Source organism: Anopheles nili, chromosome 2, assembly GCF_943737925.1.
Source record: "Anopheles nili chromosome 2, idAnoNiliSN_F5_01, whole genome shotgun sequence".
Classification (NCBI taxonomy): domain Eukaryota; kingdom Metazoa; phylum Arthropoda; class Insecta; order Diptera; family Culicidae; genus Anopheles; species Anopheles nili.
In genome coordinates, this window is record NC_071291.1 from 28,847,213 (window position 1) to 28,865,736 (window position 18,524).

Genomic DNA, 18,524 nt, shown 5'->3' on the forward strand with positions numbered 1-18,524 from the left:
CGGTCGGAATGCTTCAAACCCGGCAGTTGGGAAAGCGAAAAAAATAAGTTGCCCCAACCATCGTGGTTCATTTTCATGTAAATGTAAACGACAAATAAATTCTAAATTTGGCCCTAGCGGTATCCTGCGACACATCCTCCTTCCGTTAATTTTCAAACAAGCGCACCGTGGTGTGGTTGGCGGTGGTGGAAAAACTCCGCAAAATAAAAAGGAAGCACAGTCTACTGATCTACGGGTTTTTTAAGGGCCCTTCAGCGGCAAACTGCGGTAAGATGAACGACGTACGAGCGCCGTGCAGCAAAAAATAAAGCACAAAATCCACCATATCCCTCCACTTAGGGGTTCATTCATTAGTCATTCTTTAACTTTGCTTCTCCCTTTCACCAGGAACGGTGGGTGGGTTTGGTTCGAACTTTAATCCAACTACTTTCAACCCTTGCTGCGGCTCACCCGTGACCCCGTCTGCGCTACGAGCAACGGAATGGATCCACGGGACGACAAATTCATCAGTGAAAAATTCTCGAGGTGCCACTGGGGTGCCACCGTTAGGCATTCATCTTGACGACACTGTCTGGCCCGTCGTCTCTTTGTCCTAATGATGCGCCATATTATGGCCAGTGGGGCCGGGGTGTGATTGCCGGAGGAAGTGGATAAGGGTCTTAGGCATCCTCAATAACCGGGCCAAATATTCACTCGAGCACGATAAGCTAGAAAAATGAGATGAAGTATTAAGATCACTCGATAGCAAGGCGCAAAATGTGTGACTAAAAGTAGAAAGGACCAAGGAGAAAGACTGAAGTGCCAGAAAGCGTCAAAGCAAGCTTCTTTTTTTACAACAAACTGGGCTTATAGCGACTTCTTTGTGAGCCTCCGAAAGGGTTGAATACTGCGTAGAGTTGGTCGGTGATGCGTTCGTCAAAAGTAATGACCAGTGGATTACAGAGATTAGAAGACCCTGGCACTTCACTGGAAAAAAAGGTGAAGTGAAGTCTAATGAGAAGAGGGACACAGCCCAATAGAGAAATTACACTTGCTGTAGTTGTTTCGTCAAAATACTACAGCATAAAAGCAGAACAGCGTCCAAAAGGAATTGAGATCACCGAAAAGGACGACTCCAGTTTACTGACGAAAATAAGGATGTTCAATTTGATATTGGTATGTTCAACAGCTTGAATAGGCTTAAGGAATTCGACAGAAAATTAACACCATTGTTCAAATCGCATTGTATTTTCTTGAGCTACATCACTGAGTTAGTGAAAATAAAAGCCAAAAAAAAACATCACATCGTGCTCATCGTGGGCCGTTTTATAGGCTTTCTGTCATCGGCTGGCTCCAAAGTGTGTCTGATACGTCAGTAACGCTCCCATTTCACACTCCTCGATAGCCGAAAAGGAAACTGGATCGCGTATATTGTTTCCCGGCGTTCCCGTTCAGCGAGCACTTACACAAAACCGTCCCAACCGGGAGGGATACGCCAGGGGGCCGCAATCTAGGTCAGTGGTGGAGTGTTACACTGTACTATAAGGCGGCCAAAGATTTGTGGAACTGGGTGTGCGCACACCAGCACCATGGACGAGCCAATGCTATCCTTTTCGTTCGCACACAACCCGCCACGGTCACGTGGCTAGCAGTTGGAAAGTTGTATCTGCAGACTCGGAATGGCAGCGAGAGTCAACACACAGATGGCAAGCGAACGGACGGACAAGTTGCACACACAGCTACACCCGCGAGCTAGCCAAGAGTCACCACCAAACGATGGAGAAGGAGCCAAGCACAGCAAACAGCGTCCCATTCACATTTTCCAGGCGTCCGGGAGCGAATCGTTATGCTTTCATCACGTGATACCGAGCTTTTCCGAGCTATTGTACCACGGTAGCGCCATTTGGATCGAGCCGCCCGTGGCGTCTTCGCAAAGAAAGGCGATAAGATGGGCCTGGTTAGTAGAAGCAGTGGCGGCTTCTTCGGGGCAGGACCCGTCCGAGCCAGCCATCATCGTTTTAGCTCATTAAATAGAAACAGGAGCGCCCTTCTCCGGGGAGCCATAACTCCAGAAGTGTGGTCGCCCTGTAATATATGGACAGGGTACTCGGGCCGGACATAACGCCTAGTGGGCAGAAACCGAAGAACCGAAGGAAGCTCAACGAAGACGGAAAGCTAACGTACGAAAGCGAAAAGCCATGGGGAACTAAGGACACACACCTAGGGGGAAGAAATCCTTTTCACGAACCACTTTACCCTAGTGGGACGGGACGGCGAATGTTGCCTGACGGTTCCGAGGAAAGAGCAGATGAAGATGTAGCGATCTGAAAAGTGGAAACGATTCGTGAAGATATCTGAAGAAATCGCAGATGCGCATTTTCCGCCCTGGTCCCTGGTGAAGACAGCGGGATGGAAACTGAGACCGGGAATTTGGGACATACCGGAAGGAGCCTTCGAAGTGGGCCGTGAGTGGGAAAATCAATTCGCGCTGGAAAAACGATCCTCCACCAAGAAAAGGGGTCATACTTACTGGTCAGTCCAGGCTCTTCATCGGAGAACATCAAGAATCCTTTATTCATATCTTCCGTCCGTGGGGCGAAGATTTTCTCGGTGGCGTGCTGGGGTTTATTTCCCGCGCCACTGCCTCCACCGTTGATGGCGCCGTTGCACCCGGCCACACTAGCACCACCGCTTGCCGGAGGAAGCGTTACGAATAGCTTCGCTGTAACGGATTGAAGCGCGGCGGATGCCAATGGTTGCTGTGGCTGAGGAACGCCACAAACCCGGGCGTTGTTGGGGGTGCGTGGTTTTTCCGAGCCCAAGTTGCCACCACCCGTCGGTAGGCTGTTGAAGATCGATGCCGTAACTGACACCGGACGACAGCCAGACGCAGAGAATGCTGTCTTCGGTGTTGCACTTATGTTGCCGTTTGGCTCTCGCAGAACACCCTTGAGTTGCTTCTCTGCTGCAGACGTATCGTTCTTCGCGCACAACAACACTTTACCACCACTGACAGCGACTGGGAGCGGCTCGTAGCGCTGCGTTTGTTCGGCACTGTCGCTGAAGCGAACTTCCGCTGGGATCGGTACTGTTTCTGGTGTTAGCACTTCCTGCACACGAGCGCAGGCGATGGCCGGCAGTGAAGGTGCTGTTACTGCTGGGCACTGCTGCTCGACTGATTGCTGGTCACCACCGTCACACACGACACTATCACCGTTTTCGGTACCACACTGTTCAGGCTCTTCTGACAACAGCTGCTGGCGTGCTTCCAGTTGTGCACACGACAAAATGTCATCTTTGTTCTCCACACCACTGTGAATTGACAGTTTGTTGACGACATCATAAATCAACCGTTCGCCAGCCCGGGCGATGGAATTTCCATCGTTCGAGCGGCGTGCGCCGGTTTGGTTCCCGTTTTCCCGTTTTGGCTTTTTTCCATTTTCTGTCGCACAAACAAAAAGGCATATGGCGGCCTTCGTGCTGAATGGCTCGCGAGTGGAAACATTCTAAATCTTATATTCACGATTGGTAGCGGCACAGAGGTACTCGAAGAAACTCTAATGAAATTAATCAGACTGGCATGTATAGACGCAAAGGGGCAAATTAACAACGAACGTGGTTCGGGACAGCAAGCTGTTTGCAAACTTCCCATCAGCTGTGCTGCGGCTGGTCAGCCGGACCGGCGTGTGTGCGTGTAATGGGACGGATATAGACCGGTCGAAGCATCTAGACGATGGCAATTGCCCCACAGAGGAAAAGTTTAGCAAAAATGCAAAAGCAAAAAAAAAATTGAAAACGCCACACCACAAAACGACATCACATGGTTCCAAAGGCAATCGTCGACAATGCCGAGCGCACCCGAGCGGCCATTGGCACCGGGTGTCCTTCACCGTGAATACTTTCACATACGCGACGACCCAGGGCGGTCGGGGTGTGGATGAGAATGCAAAAATTTTGAAAACATCAAAATAGCAGAGCAAAACCGAACACAGTGGCGAAGAAACGCCACGCACGCTCCAACACCGTGTGCCGAGATTTTCGATGGCGCCCAAGATCGTGGGAAAGGCGATCGGAGGCGGAACAATCCTCGCCGATGAGGAGCAGAAAATTGATCTTTCTACGGCGGCTTACGGGAAAGCAACAGGCAAACAAATTCGCCCGCCATCGATTCGGCATGGGTCAGTGGGTTTCTGGGGGAGTCCTGTTGGCTGGGTTGGCGTACGTGTTTCGATTTTTTGTTGTGCTATTTTCCCTCTGCGATCGCATTTACGACGGTTTACGTACGATCGTAGGTGATCTCGAGATCGCTGAAACCTTTTGCAGCGCTGGGGCGTTGTAATTTATGCGAAGAACGCATATAAGGGAAGAAAAATAAAATTAAATGAATATTTCACCATCTTCTATTCGTGTTAACGACATTTTGATGGTAAAATAAAAACAAACCACAGCAGGGAGATGTTGTTGAATGCTAGCTTAAGAGATAACATATTTACAAAAAATATTTTTCCCCAATTCTGGGGACGTTTACGACCGACGAGCCTTTCCCATTTAATTGCACAGACTGATGGTCCACCCTTTCAACATGCTACGTAAATGCAAACGTAATTGCAACCCCCTCAGGAATCGTTTTAAAGCAAAATTATGATTTCAACTTTCGTCATGTAGAGAATTTGTTTATTTGGTTTCCTTTTTAAAAGGATTTTCTTTTCGATTTGTTGATTGGTACACTTTGGTTGGTTCCAGGATCGTTAAACTAGTTTTTAGTTGCTTATTTCACACATGCATTTCCTTCCTGTGATCTTTACTCTCTCGCTCTCTTCCTCTCTATACATATTTCTCTATTTTTCTCTTTCACACTAATGCTATTTTTAAAAAGGGTCGTGCGTGTGTTTTTCGTGCACGAATTCTGCTTCATTTGCTTACATTTGACTGGTCTCAGCGCAGAACCAGTGACCAAACTATCCGTTACACAGTTTTCGAGGATTTTTTATGTCCGCACGGTGCCACTTGATGGTAATGGCAAACTAATTTGACCATAACCGGACGACAAAGACCAGTTTACCCAGATTTCAGTTTGGAAAAAAAAACACAAAAATAAATTTCAGCTACAGCGTTGGCCGTCCAGCCTTTCGAGTGCGGATGAGTGTGCGTCTTAACTTTGTTTTTGCCAACGCCGGATGATTATCGATAATTTAGAGGTCATAAGTCTCCGGAATATGCTTTGCAACCGGCAAGTCATGGAGCTGAAGATTTTGTGATAAAGAAGTGTCTGCAATCTGCTTTGAGGTTCGAAAAATCAAAATAGCTGTGTCAGTGCAGTTTGTGAGTGTTTTAGATTACGGAACATAATAGCATATTTTCTGGTCGCTGCTGAACACTACCCGTGCCAAGAGCTGCCCAGAAGGAAGTGCTGATAACCGATAATCTAAAGGGTACCATTTATTTATAAAATCAATGTTCAGGCACTATTTACAAAAGCGTCCGCCGTATGCAGGCATACGTCACGACTGACGTTATTCGCGAAGACAGCCTGTAGCACTAAGCACGCAAAAAATCGTGCGAGAACGATGCGAGGCAGAAAACTAATTTGTAGCTTCTCCCTGAAAAAGACGGAACTCGAATTGGATGCACATGTGGCCTTGGGTGTCTTTATTTCTGCTACCGCGTGCTGTTGACCACCCGCTGCCAAAGTTCGGTGTAGTAATGCAGCCAATGAATCGAACAGTGAGACATTGGCGTCATTGGCACCATTATTTAGCTAGCGTTTTTTTTATTTTGGTTCATGGATGCAGAACGATCTTGCGTGTTAAAACGAGCACCCTTTTGCCGTTGCAGGTGCATAGCCAATGCAGTTCAATGCCGCACAACGGTCCGACGGGCGATTTCGTCCTGCGCTTATGCACGCGAGTGCACATTGGTCAGTGGCAGTTTCTTTCTTCGCTGCAACCAATCGACAGTCACACGGAGAATGGGTATTGCGAGTGATTTAGATACGTGTTTTCTTCTTCTAATTTTAAAACCTAACGCTAAACTGCATACAGCCAAAACGCCCACGTCACTTTGACGAACATATATCAGTGTGTACGTCGGGCTAGGGACAGATGTAAACATGATTATATCACTCACCATAAAGGTTTCCCATTTCCCTATTGCTATTGCTACAAATTGATTCTAGATTTCGATCGGTGAGAACATAGTCCTTTGAAAATGCTATTATTACTTTTTAAAAAATGTTTTCATAAACGAGAACACAGAAAGAATCGACTCTCCGTTCTAATAATTAATCATTCCCCATAGCTCAGTAGTTGTGGTATCGCAACTAAACAACAACAACATGAAAAACAAAACAAAACCACCGGTTTCAGTACCGCGCACGTGCGTCGTGTGTAGAGAAGTGCAGCCGCATGGAATCACATCTCGGTGCCGTTGCAATTACGGCGCAAACAGATCTTCGCTCACCTTCGTCGAACGTCTTGAACCGTGCTTCCGAACGAGCGAATGACGCGCTGACACGCTGGACGCGCCCACGACTGTCGATGGCACTGGGGGGCATCAAGTTTAGGGCCACTTTGCCCTGAGCTCCTGCGCGTGCTTTTGCCCCATGCGCCGGAGTTGATTGCGTAAAACCGAACGTAGGCGCAGCGTCGAGGAGGGCAGACGTGCGGCAAACGGGGAGAGCAATCGTTAGAATAAATAGACGCTCTGTTTGCGCGATCATTCTTCTTAGCGTGAATTCGCGCGTCCCATGTTTGTGCAAGCGATGGAGAAGAAGTGGCATGATCATATGGGCGATAAACAAAAAAATCACTCACGAACATACATACACACATACACATCGCCGTCACTAAGCGGCGGGGCCTGGGCTTGGGAGGGAAAGCGGAAAAACGCAGGCTTGTATCGTTGAAGAGATACGGCCATCGCACAGGCCTCGAAAGATAGTAAAACGACAGTGTCACTGTGTACGTGAGACTGAAGTGGAAATTGCACTCGCAACAAAAAAAGGGACAAAAAATAAACTGCAACGATACGAGCGTGGTTGTCTTATCATAAAAAAGGGGGCAGGGGTTTTCATCGGCAAATCTAGTAGGCAGAATATAACCATTTCATCGATAGAGCGCAGATAATAAACCTTTGCTACGCGTGCGTTCGGCTTTGTATGTGCAATAGGTGGTGATTTATAGGAACAAAATTGAAGCATTACAAATCCAAACAATCATACATATAAGTTGCTAAGTATGTGGTGTGTTGATGGGATCGTTGTCTCCCTTATGCGTATCACTTTCTCGGGTTTTCAGTGGCCTACAGTGGGGCTATCGCGGCGGACCCCAACGTTCGACGATTGAAGTGAATTAACAATCATAAGCATCGTCCACAGGACCAACCGGCGTTGCCACAAATGCCAACCGAATCAACGCTTTTGGGGCCGTGTCCGTAGTCTCTCTCTCTCGAGAGTCCACGGGTAAGAGGGAACGGTGAGGACCAACCCGCAAACCATGAAACCCACAGAGTGATGAACCGATGGGGTCATATCACCAAACTACGGTCCCGTGAGGAGGCAGCTGCCGGCGGCACAACGAAGGGTCAGTCAAGTTATCATCGTTGGATCGTTCTTTTTTTTTCCACGTCCACAACCTACTCATCGGACGCCCGGCAACATTGATTCTGCTCAATTGCCTTTCCTCGCTCACGCAGGGGTCCATATACCATCCACACAGCCTCGAGATTTTGTGTAGGTTTGCTGGCGGCAGAACCCACTGGCGGACACGTAGCATACGGGAGGACAATGCGGGCCCGGAGAGCTGAAATTGTAGCCCGAGGGAGACCTGCCGGCAGAAACAATTGATATACGTACAGTGCCGAGAGCGAGGCAATTTATTGGGAACAAGTAAATAAGAAACACATTAGGTGATCTTCATGAGCCCCGAGCGCGTAGCAGATATTCTTATGTCCCCATCTCGAGCAGCAGAATTTTGCACACTGAAAGTTTTTCGTCTCTCAACGACGCAAAAGAACAATGCAACCAAGTTATGGAAAAAAAAAATTATTAAGCTTACACTACTCGAGGTCCATCAATCACGGCAAAAGTTCGGTCGCACACTTTTCTGCGCCCAGCGTTGGTTGATGAGCGCAAATTTTAAACGTTTGTCGAAACAAAACGAACACTTTCCAAACAATATTCCGTCATTCGCTTAACCACCCTTTTCCTCCATTGGCAACGCCGGACGGGGTTGGGTTTTCTGATTTATGGAAAACCATAACAGCACCCGTGACAGTTGTTGGCACGTGGCTGACGAGAATTTAAAGAGTTTCGTTGCCAGAATCGCACATCTGCAGATGACGGGCCGCGGCAATATCACAGCCAAGCTTGTGCTCGGGCCGGGGCTGTGTGCTTCCTCAACGAGAGGTAATGAACGTCAGAATGGTTCCAGCAAATACCCATCAAACGAGGCTCGCGAGGCAGTAGCGTAGAGCACTGTGCGCCTCTTCTTGATTAAGTCAAGCGATAAACTTAATCTGTACGGCAGTAAATTTCCTTACGGCCGATTGGGGTGCTGTGCGTTGATTAAATGGACACGCTACCGCACATGGAGGAAAGCGCCGAGCGACGACGCCGTTTTCAATGCCAGTGAAAGGAGAACTATTTTCTTCCGAAACTTATTAAGCCCGAAGCAACACACCGGTATGAGAATCGTCCAGAGCTAGTATGAAGCAATCCAACGATAGCTCGTCGCTTGGCTTGGCATCGCTTTGGCCACGTACCATCTGGCAGTTCATCTCTAGAACATGGAAACACTGACACACGCGATACACGTTTGAAAGGCCAAATTAACAAACTACCCGAGCACGATGCAATTCACAATGATTGAATTAAAATCACGTTACGGCACAAAAGTTATCGGCGTCGCGTGAGGGCTCTCGCGTGCGATGCGCGGTCTGTACCTTCGGGCACAACTGGAAATTGTACGCTGGCTTTTTCCGGCCGTTGGTTTATATTTTTAGAAACTAGAACCATCGGTGTCATTCGTCGGCAGCCGTTAATCAACCCAAGCTGAAACGTCCCGCAGCAAACGGAAGCGAAAGGGCTAAGGGAAATCCACCATAACAACAACAACAACAAAAAACACGACCTCCAAATAGAGAAGTAAACCCCATTAAAAGAAACCACGACTGCTAACGAAGCGGGGTAAAAAAATGCGCACTAGAGCTGTTTTTGGAAGCTGCAGCATGCATCGCGATGCATCGTTTATGCCAAAAATAAGCATCTACTTCATGATTAACCGTGTGCGAAGGCCGGTAAGTAGAGTATATATATTGGAGAGAAAAAAACACCTTCTTCCAAAATGGACGCACAACAGCGACGATAATTAGAGGGCTTGCTCTTTGCGGGCAACTTGAGACAGTCCCGTGGTCTGTCGCTCTACGAGGTGAACGCACAATTGAGTGCTATTACATTGATCAAATCCGGCAATGATTCGATGGTGGTTGCTTGATTGGTTTGAAGGAATCTGGTTCTGTTCGCGTTGTGGCTGCGTCGCAAAAAAAAAACAGCACCGTACAAACATGGGACGTAACGTGGGGTGGCCAACCGTTCGGAATCGTCGTTTTTTGTGCACGTTGTCTATTTTCGGTGTTGCACGCCATGATGCACACTGCATACAGCAGCTTCGATGGCAAAGTGCAGCAGCAACCATCATGTGATGGTGGTAGAATGTATGTATGGGTTGGTTGGTTGGTTTTTCAAGCCCACTATTTAGCTACCTTCTATTGACTTGTCTCTAAATGGCCGTATGAAGGCGAGGGACCTTCACATCGCTTCCAACAAGAATTTATGGGGTCACAACGAGAGCAGTTGGAAGATTACATAAACATTTCCGGGCACTCTATTCACTTTTCTCGCAAAATGCAGCTCGAAATTGAGTGCCTTCGTTTTGGGAAATACATGTACGCGATCACGATCTACGGTGATCGATGTTTAAAATATTTTTGTGTACTATCTTATGTAAACACACTAGCCCACTACTGAAGGTAGAAAGTGTTATTGTGCTTTACATATTGATTTTGTTTATTCACACTGCCCAGAGCATCAATCAACTATCGTTTATCGATTATCACTTCCAATTTTATTATCACCTATTTCGCACCTTCTAAAAATGAGTTACTTCCATTTGCTGTCGCATTTTTTTTGCATCTCAACACTTTGCGAGCAACAAAATGCGCAAATACATAATGTTGTGATAGCGTTTGCTATTTGCCATCAAATTGATTGTTCACACATTTTGTTCCCCCCTTGGACAAAGGGCTGCATCGATCAACTTTTGCAAGCAATTCGAATTCAAGTGCACAATCACACCACAAACTCAACAGCCATCTCCGAGCGAAAAAAAAACCAGCTTGGATCCTGAAGTGTGACACCACAAAGGAATTGCAGCACCCAGCGAGTACGGTGCCCTAGCTCGCTTGCATAAGCACCCGGTCGCCCGGTGGAAAGTTTTCCGAGCCGTTTGTTCTTGGGGTTTTTCTTCTTCCACTTCCATTACATAACCGCTCGAACGCGCGCGCGAGGCTAGTGCCGTAAAAGATTAATTAATGTGCAGTGCACGTCTGTGATTCGAATAAACGCAGTTTCTGCTGGATTTCTCGGGCGCGGATTTCTCGTCCACGGCGTAATTGATTGGCGAATCTGCCAGCGTGTACACAAATCGTAGCATAGTTTTTCGATTCTGTTTTAAGCATTTTTGCATGTTTTTTCCCATGCTTAGACGAAAAAAAAAACAAAGTTTTGCACTACTTGTGTGTATGTGCATGGATAGGAATTGCATACACACCGAGGCATATGCAACAATGCAAGGCTCTAGTATGGTGAAGGTTGGCACGCAATGTCACCAAAATTTGTGGCCTGCAAAAGGTGCTCGTGCTTGAACTCGATGGTTAAAAATTTTTCCTACATTCGCGGTCAGTTCGTTTTTATCACAACAAGAACGTAGAGTTGTAACGCACAAAAATAATCGAACATTTGCACCGATATCATTACGCGAGTGCAATCATATGCACTCTCTAGGGCGATTGTTTCGGTGCGCGAAAAAGAAAACCACGTACCACCGTCCACTCACGCACCACCAAAAGCCCGGTACCGGTTCGGTTCGCCAAAAGTGCCATCACTTTGTTCGATCACTGACGGATGCCGACTTAAGCTGCGACAATGATGAAACGCACCATTCGCGAGAGCCCCAGCCAGTCATCGGGCACGTTGCACAGTTTTGCATCGCTCGAACGAAACCACCGCGGGAACGGAAGAGCCAACCGAAAGGCAAACAGACCGTTAATGAAGATAATGATGGGAGCGGCCACTCGCGGTGTCCCAGAGCCCTAGCCACGGCCAAAATTGGGGAGGAGAAAATGGAGCCAAAAGCGAGAGAAACGAGCAATAGGGGCCAGGTTTACGGGACCCGAATTTCACATGCGAATTGAGACGAATGTGTATTGGCAAAGCGACATAATCACCCAAAAACGCACCAGCATAACGCGAACGAAAATAACAAGAACTGTGATTCAACACGACGACGACGGATGGAACGGGCGTTCCGCAGCCATCGTCGCACTTCTGCTGGCGGTTGCGATGCTTTTGCTTCGATCGTTCGCAGCGGCGGTACCGACGATCGACAATTCCGCGACTCGCGACTATGCTGTTCGAAACTATTCGCGAAAACACGCACGCATCAACGGATATGCAGCACACACAAAAAAAAATGGCAGCAACGGAACGAACTAGGCTAGGGAAGGTTTCCGCGAGAAGAGGCGCGAGATGAGAGTGCACCCGCGGCGAATGAAGGTCTGCAGATTCGACGGGAAAACGTGCGTACGGTTCTCGAAGGACGGCGGAAAAGGGATGAACCACACGCGCCCGCACACTCACACACACACACGTACACCAACGCGCGGTGGGTTATGCACGTACGCACGCACGCACGGACGTAAAATCGAACGAAGGAACTCCGGTGGCCGGAAGAAAACGGATAGAACGGGAGCCCCAACTTGCTCTGGCTACGGCGCGGTTTTGAATGACGACGCGAACCAGCACGGAGCGAACCGAACCCCGCTGAGTTTCGCTCGGATGGGGCCCGTCAGCATCTCACACAACGACGGCTATGTTGTAGCGGTTGGGGCCGTCCCGTGTCGCACGACGACGACGACGACGATGACGGGTGGCTGCGAGCACCGATCGGTGCACGCACACAGCCCAGCCAGACCGATTACATTTCGTCGCGTGTTCACGCTCGCCGCCGGATGGGTGGAGCGCGTGTGGTATCGCGGCCCCATTAGCCGGGACCCACCATACCGGCCAACCGACCCACCGACCCACCGATCTGGACACCCGCACCGTGATGCGTGCAATCGTAAATGTTTGTAGCACCGGCTGGCGAAGCGGAGCATTGCGCCTGCTCGAAACCATCCGGTTGGTCGCGCGACATCCGAAGTAGACCCCCAAAGCTACCACCTCCTGCGGGACACCCAACGCCTCGCCTGGGTGGCGTGGTTTATTGATGTCCTCCCGTCTAGGACCCGTCTGCTTGTGTGTTTTGGAATCTCCCCACACCCACAACCAAAACCCGATTCTCGAGTTGCGCTCGATGGCGTCATCGACTCGGCCAGTGTTGCGTACCGAACGGTGGTTGTGTCGTCATCATTTCTCCTCGCACGCCACCGATGGCGAATGGTGGAGCAAACACCAACAATCCCTTCCATTGCGTCATCATTACTTCGGCAGGATTGCTGTCAGTTGCCTCGAATCGAAATGTTTTCATTTTTGACGTGCTGTCTTAATTTTTCCGAGATGGTAGGAAAATTTGTTGACAAAAAAACAGCAACAAAAAAACAAAAACAATAATGAGCTGCGAATGGAAAGCTAGCACATAAAAGCAAACAGTTGTTTATTATGCAAAACACGCAAAGATTACCACCTTTATCTGATAAATTAATTGCAAGTACACTTCCTCGCAGTGCCATGCCGGTTTTCTCTTTCCCTCGCCATGTTGTTACAGATTGCTCTCCGACGCACTGCTTCCACACAGAAATGCCGGGTTTCCCTTTTATTTCTCGTTCTTTTCATACGTTTTACTCTTTTCCACCGAGCGCAAAGAAGGGATAGAGAGCTTACCTCTGCTGCTAGATAGTCTGCAGCTTTTGGGACCGTGGGAAATTTCCGCTAGCTCCAGAGCTCTCGCTGAGAAATCGCCACCACCGTTTCTCCTAAATGGGAACATTTTCCGAGAAAGGATCGTAGCTAGTTGGACTATGTTTGGGGGAAAATTGTTACTTTCAATCATATTGCGATGCTCATCTATGCTTCACTCTGCTTTCATAGCTAGCCGAGAGCCATACAGCCATGAGAATACGATCACAAATAAGAAGAGTTTCCGCGACACACCAAGAATTGATGCCAGGACCTGGTTTCACTTTTACACTACCAGCGCTCTGAGAGAAAATTGGAAATCTTTACGGAGCACGATTGGGAAATGTTTACATAAAAAAAGTTTCGATCTCCTTGAGGCTCCACATATTCACTCTCACTTTGGATCGTGTCGTGACGCTGGAAACGCTAGAAAAGTGTTGGTGTAGACGAGAAAGACAGGGATTGCTTCCAGCAACCCTTGGGACCTCTGGAAAACACCCTGTTCGGGATTGCCTTGCTCACATTCTTGGTTGCGCTCGGATTGGCGAGCTGCCAGAGCTTGAACGTGAGCGAGCGTGAGATGGTCCTAGCTGAATCCTTTGTGTGATTGCATCACGTGATCAGCTTGCACTTTTTTGACATCAGATTTCTCTCCGAGCAGTTTGCGATAAAAGGAATATTTATTGATTGCATGTGAGAGGAGGAAAAGGGGATAAGCTGGAACTAGGGCAACTATTGCAATGATTTAATAGAACAACCGAAATGTGATGCAATGATTATGATAGATTTTTTTCTCTTTTGGTGACAAATGATGTTTTAATATTTCCGAATGAATCATGAACATATCAGAATACATGTTAGTTGCTTATTGTGGTAACAAAAATTTCTATACAGATCGTTTTTGGCATGTTTCACAGACACAGAAGCTAAAAGTATGGTATTCTTAAAAAATTGCTCAGCATTACCCGAGGGATAGATTCATTCAGACCTTAAAATTTTGCTACGTCAGCGAGAAACAGCGGCGTTAAATTTCATCAGCCTGTCAAACTGTCATCGTTCGATTCACAACGAATGCAACAAAAAGCACCAGAGATCTACCACTGGTGCTTTCTTTGGGGTACAAAACACCCAACAACACCCAGTTCAGTCTCGGGTTTTCGAATCTTTTGAACGGCGAAATCGTTAAAGCATGATTCGCGATGTCTATACATCGTTGAACCAAACCTTCAAGCCAGACGGTGATTAATGCTCAGATAAAACCATGGTGAATGTGTGTTGTAGACAACTCGTTCGAATAACAGCATGTGTAAGTGATGAAAAATGATGAAATAATGCTGCAAAACGGCCTGTTCCGCACGGAAAGCCTCTCGTATTTCACAATGCTGACGCAAAGGGCGATTGGAATCGTACATAGCTATTAAGGGATGATGTTAGATTCCAAGTTACCTAGAAAGATCTCACAGATTGGCATTGAATATCGCTGCAACAGATGACCAAAAGTCGTTGTCAAAAAACATCGAACCAGACTGTTATGTTTTGTTTTCTTACTCTTAAGTGCCAAATGCGAAAGTGTTTGTAATGGCCGTGGTTTTGCACACCGGTTGCGTTGGCTGAAAAGGCGCACCGACATACGTGACGTCTCGCATGAAAGCACGAAAATTGAGATTGATGACTGGACCAATGTTTGCCCCACTCGCCAAAAGGTTTCTGCGAAGTATCTATTGCAGGTCCAAATACAGAACTGACCAATGGGTGTGACAGCGTTTTGGTTCGATAGGTAAATGTTGTTAAACGACTAAATAACTGGCGCGTGATAAATTTAGTCCAGCAACATGAAACCGCCTTACATGCCAACGTTTATTTGGTTTTGGGTTTAGTAAATGCCCTTGGTTTATTTTCCACGAAAAAGAACACCTGTATCTGTGCATAAAATCCAACACATTATTGGTATGAAAGTCACGAAATTTGTTCAAATGGAGATTTAGAATTTTGAGTGATATCAACATGATCAATGCGATATTCATCGGTTGAAGTGAAATTCGATTCATGTCAACTTACACTGGTGTGCTAGAAGCGATCGATATCTGATATGTTGTTCTTTGTCATATCATAAATTTTGTCGGATACTCAAAGCAATGTGAGTAGGAAAAACCAAGCCATCAGATCATATCATATTTTATACCCATACTTTTGGTATGTAAATATAATTTTCACATAAACACTTGTGACACTCACAACATAAGATTGATTTTTATTGGTATATCCTTTCAGTTGCTGGAAGAAGAAGCCATAGGGTGCTGCTTTCTGAAGCAATTCCATAACAATTCAGCCTTTATTAATGCAATGCCTTCATAAATTTTACCAAGCAAAACCTACTTTTATTCACACGCCCGAAGGCGTATTACATAATGCCTATGTTAAATTGCTAACATAATGACATCGATACCTTACGCATAAATGTGATGCACGTTCGGTAGCCGTGGCAGAGGAAAACCCGAAAAACGAAACAAATTTTGGGCTGGAAACAGAAAAGCCATTCAAAATGGAATTTAGGTGAGACAAAATAAAGTGCAAATGCGAGACACGGTATGATGGCGTGCCGAGAAGCAAATAAAAACAAGAGTCCGATCTAACGAAGGGAATTGTAGCCTTTTGCTATCGCCGGTGTAGGGAGACAAGAATCCAGCAAGCTGTGGAATGGGAAATCAATTCTATGACCACCACAAATTTTTCTTCCTCCCTGCATCCGGCGATGAAATACGCAAATGATATTAAGGAATTCTCTTCTGCCATTTTTTGTTTCTTCAAAGGACAAAAAATTAGAAATCTCAATAGCAAAGTAAACACGACAAAGTGTTTTGTATAAAATACAATAACTACGATGTAACATTAACGCATTGTCGTTATTTTTTATTCCACTCGAGGGACCTCACGAGACGATGGGAATGTAGTAATGAGGGTAGATCGTGAGGCGGAGCCCGACCAGCACGATTCGGTGCGTTTTGTTGTTGTGGCACTAGCTTCACTTCCTTTTCCATCCCATTGCCATTCATTGCTAACGAAGGTCTAATACGTTTCGTCCTACTGCGGCACTAATGGTTGGTGTATGTTTTTTGCTTTATGGAAGCGAGAAAGCCTTTCTCGCCGTCGTCTGATTGCGATCGCGGGAGTATGAGAAGCAGGATGCCTATTTTTCCTTCGTGGTAGAAATATGCGCTTCGTATTTCTTACGATACACGGGAATAAAAAGGGGCATAACCGAAGGCGTCCAGAATGGTCACATTATCATAAATCGCATGAAGGAAACGTGGAAGCCAATTGTCGTAAAATACCACAAAATAATCAATTATGGTATTTGGGTAAAAATGCTTTTCGCCACCAGACAAGGAATCAGAATGTTAGATTATTTCATCATATAATGTGTTTTATTAGAAAGCAATTACATTCTTGTTTTACAGCTTCGACAAGTTAGATTGAATACTCTGGGCCGTGCAAGACGATTTGTGTGTGTTCCGTCAAATGTACCTAATAACTTCGCCATAATGAAAATCATTATAATAATTCAGTTTGCTCAGCTGTGCACTTGCTCATAAGCTTAACCAATAAACAGATAAAAAAAATACGGCGCAAAGTTTCTCCAGCACATTTGCCATCGAGCGTCGATCGTACGATTGGAAACTACCACCGTTTCGTGAGACCCCAAAAACCGGTTGTCCAAAAAGCGAAATCAACGTCGAACATGAGAGAATGCGGCATCAGTTGAATAACAGCGAAATGTAACTCCAAAGGAGAAAGAGATAATCGAATAAAAACGAAACGGTATATGAAGAAGAACTGCCCCTTCGACTAGTTTTTCGTCATCCAGCAAAGCTCAAGTACAGGTGCCGTGTGTGTTCAAACTTTATTCTCCACCGTTGGCGCCTTCATCGTTATATTCGCCAATCACGGTGATGTTTGAAGATGACGAAAAATAGTGACATAATACGCGAATCCACGTACCAGTCCACCCAAAATCGACAACCCTTTCAGTGCGCCAACAGACAGAATGGTAACACCAGTGACAAGACAAACTACGCTCTTACCCAGCAATGGTAAATTCGAAAGTCCCAGCCACAACGAAACCCACCGCCATAGCCGAACGACGACAAGGTTCAATAAGAAAAAAAATATTGATCTCATTTAAAATCATCCAGCCATTCGTACCGAACGGCGTTTGTTAGAAATATACGGCTCAGGTAGAGTAAATGGCGATACGTGACTCGTATGGACTGAACAGCTCGTTCGTGGTTGATGAGTTCACTCACAGATGTCGCAGTCACTGGTAGATTCCGCAGGAGGTCACGCGCTCGCCGTCCTACATCTTGACCTATACCAAACGATATTCTATTCTGCGTGCTCACCTCAGAAACTGCGACAAGATCTCCATCACGTGCAAGTGCGGCTCAGGGTTGGGCAAGCGAAAGGAACCACTGTGGCAGCCGGTTATGAGCACCGCTGGTATGAGAGAGTTTGATGAGGGAACGTGTGAAACTGCTGCGATTTTAACAACTGCTTCCAGCAAACGGGTGTCGACTTTGGCGTCCCAAACCGGGCGATGGAAGGCGAGTTATTTCCCGCAGGTGTGCCACAAGTCGTTACTGCAGCACAATGGCTTAACGAAACGGCGGTGAACGGGTGCTGCCATTGGTAGCATAGCGTCCTTGCTGGCGCCTGGCAGGGTGGTGGTTCCAATATTTGATTGATGCCACGCTCAGCCACGAACAAAAGTTCGGCACTGGATGTATCGTTCGAGTAAGTTTTCCCACAACCAACCGTCAGTCGATGTGTCGAAGGCTCCTGCAAACACGGTTGCCGAAACTATCTTCAGAGCTCGGTTTATCCTTACAGTGGAGTTAGCTTGTTCCTATCCTCGCTATCGACAACCGATAATGATGATGAAGGCTGCCACCCCGATGAGCTCTCGTCATGCCATGTAATAACTTAAAACGCTTCTGTGTTCCTGTGCTCGGAAGCACCATTTTGTTTTTCCCTCTCGTCGGTTTAATCAACCGTTTCCCTAAGAAATGCAGTCGGGAAAGTTTAACTCCCTCTGGCAGCTGTCGAGAAGGTGAAGCACGCTGCTCGAATGCTGCTTTAGCCATCACGATCGATTGGTCCACCCGTTTACGTCAACGAGGCCGGATCTTCGTTGGAAAACCGATGTGTCAGATGGTTTGCGGTCGAGCAGGCGGTGTTGCCGCAAAACTCGATGATTCCTTGCGGTTTCGACTTGTTGTTTTTGATTAGTGGCTTTCGATGGTATGGAACCTTTAGCTTGCTTACTTTAGCCATAAAAGCTTGATTTTTCCTGCCCTGACCTACGATTCGACTCGGG

At 46.8% G+C, this 18,524-nt stretch overlaps 1 protein-coding gene across 1 annotated transcript in view; it reads right to left on the reverse strand.

Moving 5' to 3' along the window:
* Positions 1 to 18,524, reverse strand: part of LOC128720888 (protein similar) — a 103,798-nt gene that overhangs the window by 21,559 nt on the left and 63,715 nt on the right. Inside the window, exon 7 of the mRNA XM_053814590.1 lies at positions 2,510 to 3,291. Coding sequence (XP_053670565.1) covers positions 2,510 to 3,291 — 782 coding nt within the window. The remainder of the gene's footprint in view (positions 1 to 2,509; positions 3,292 to 18,524) is intronic.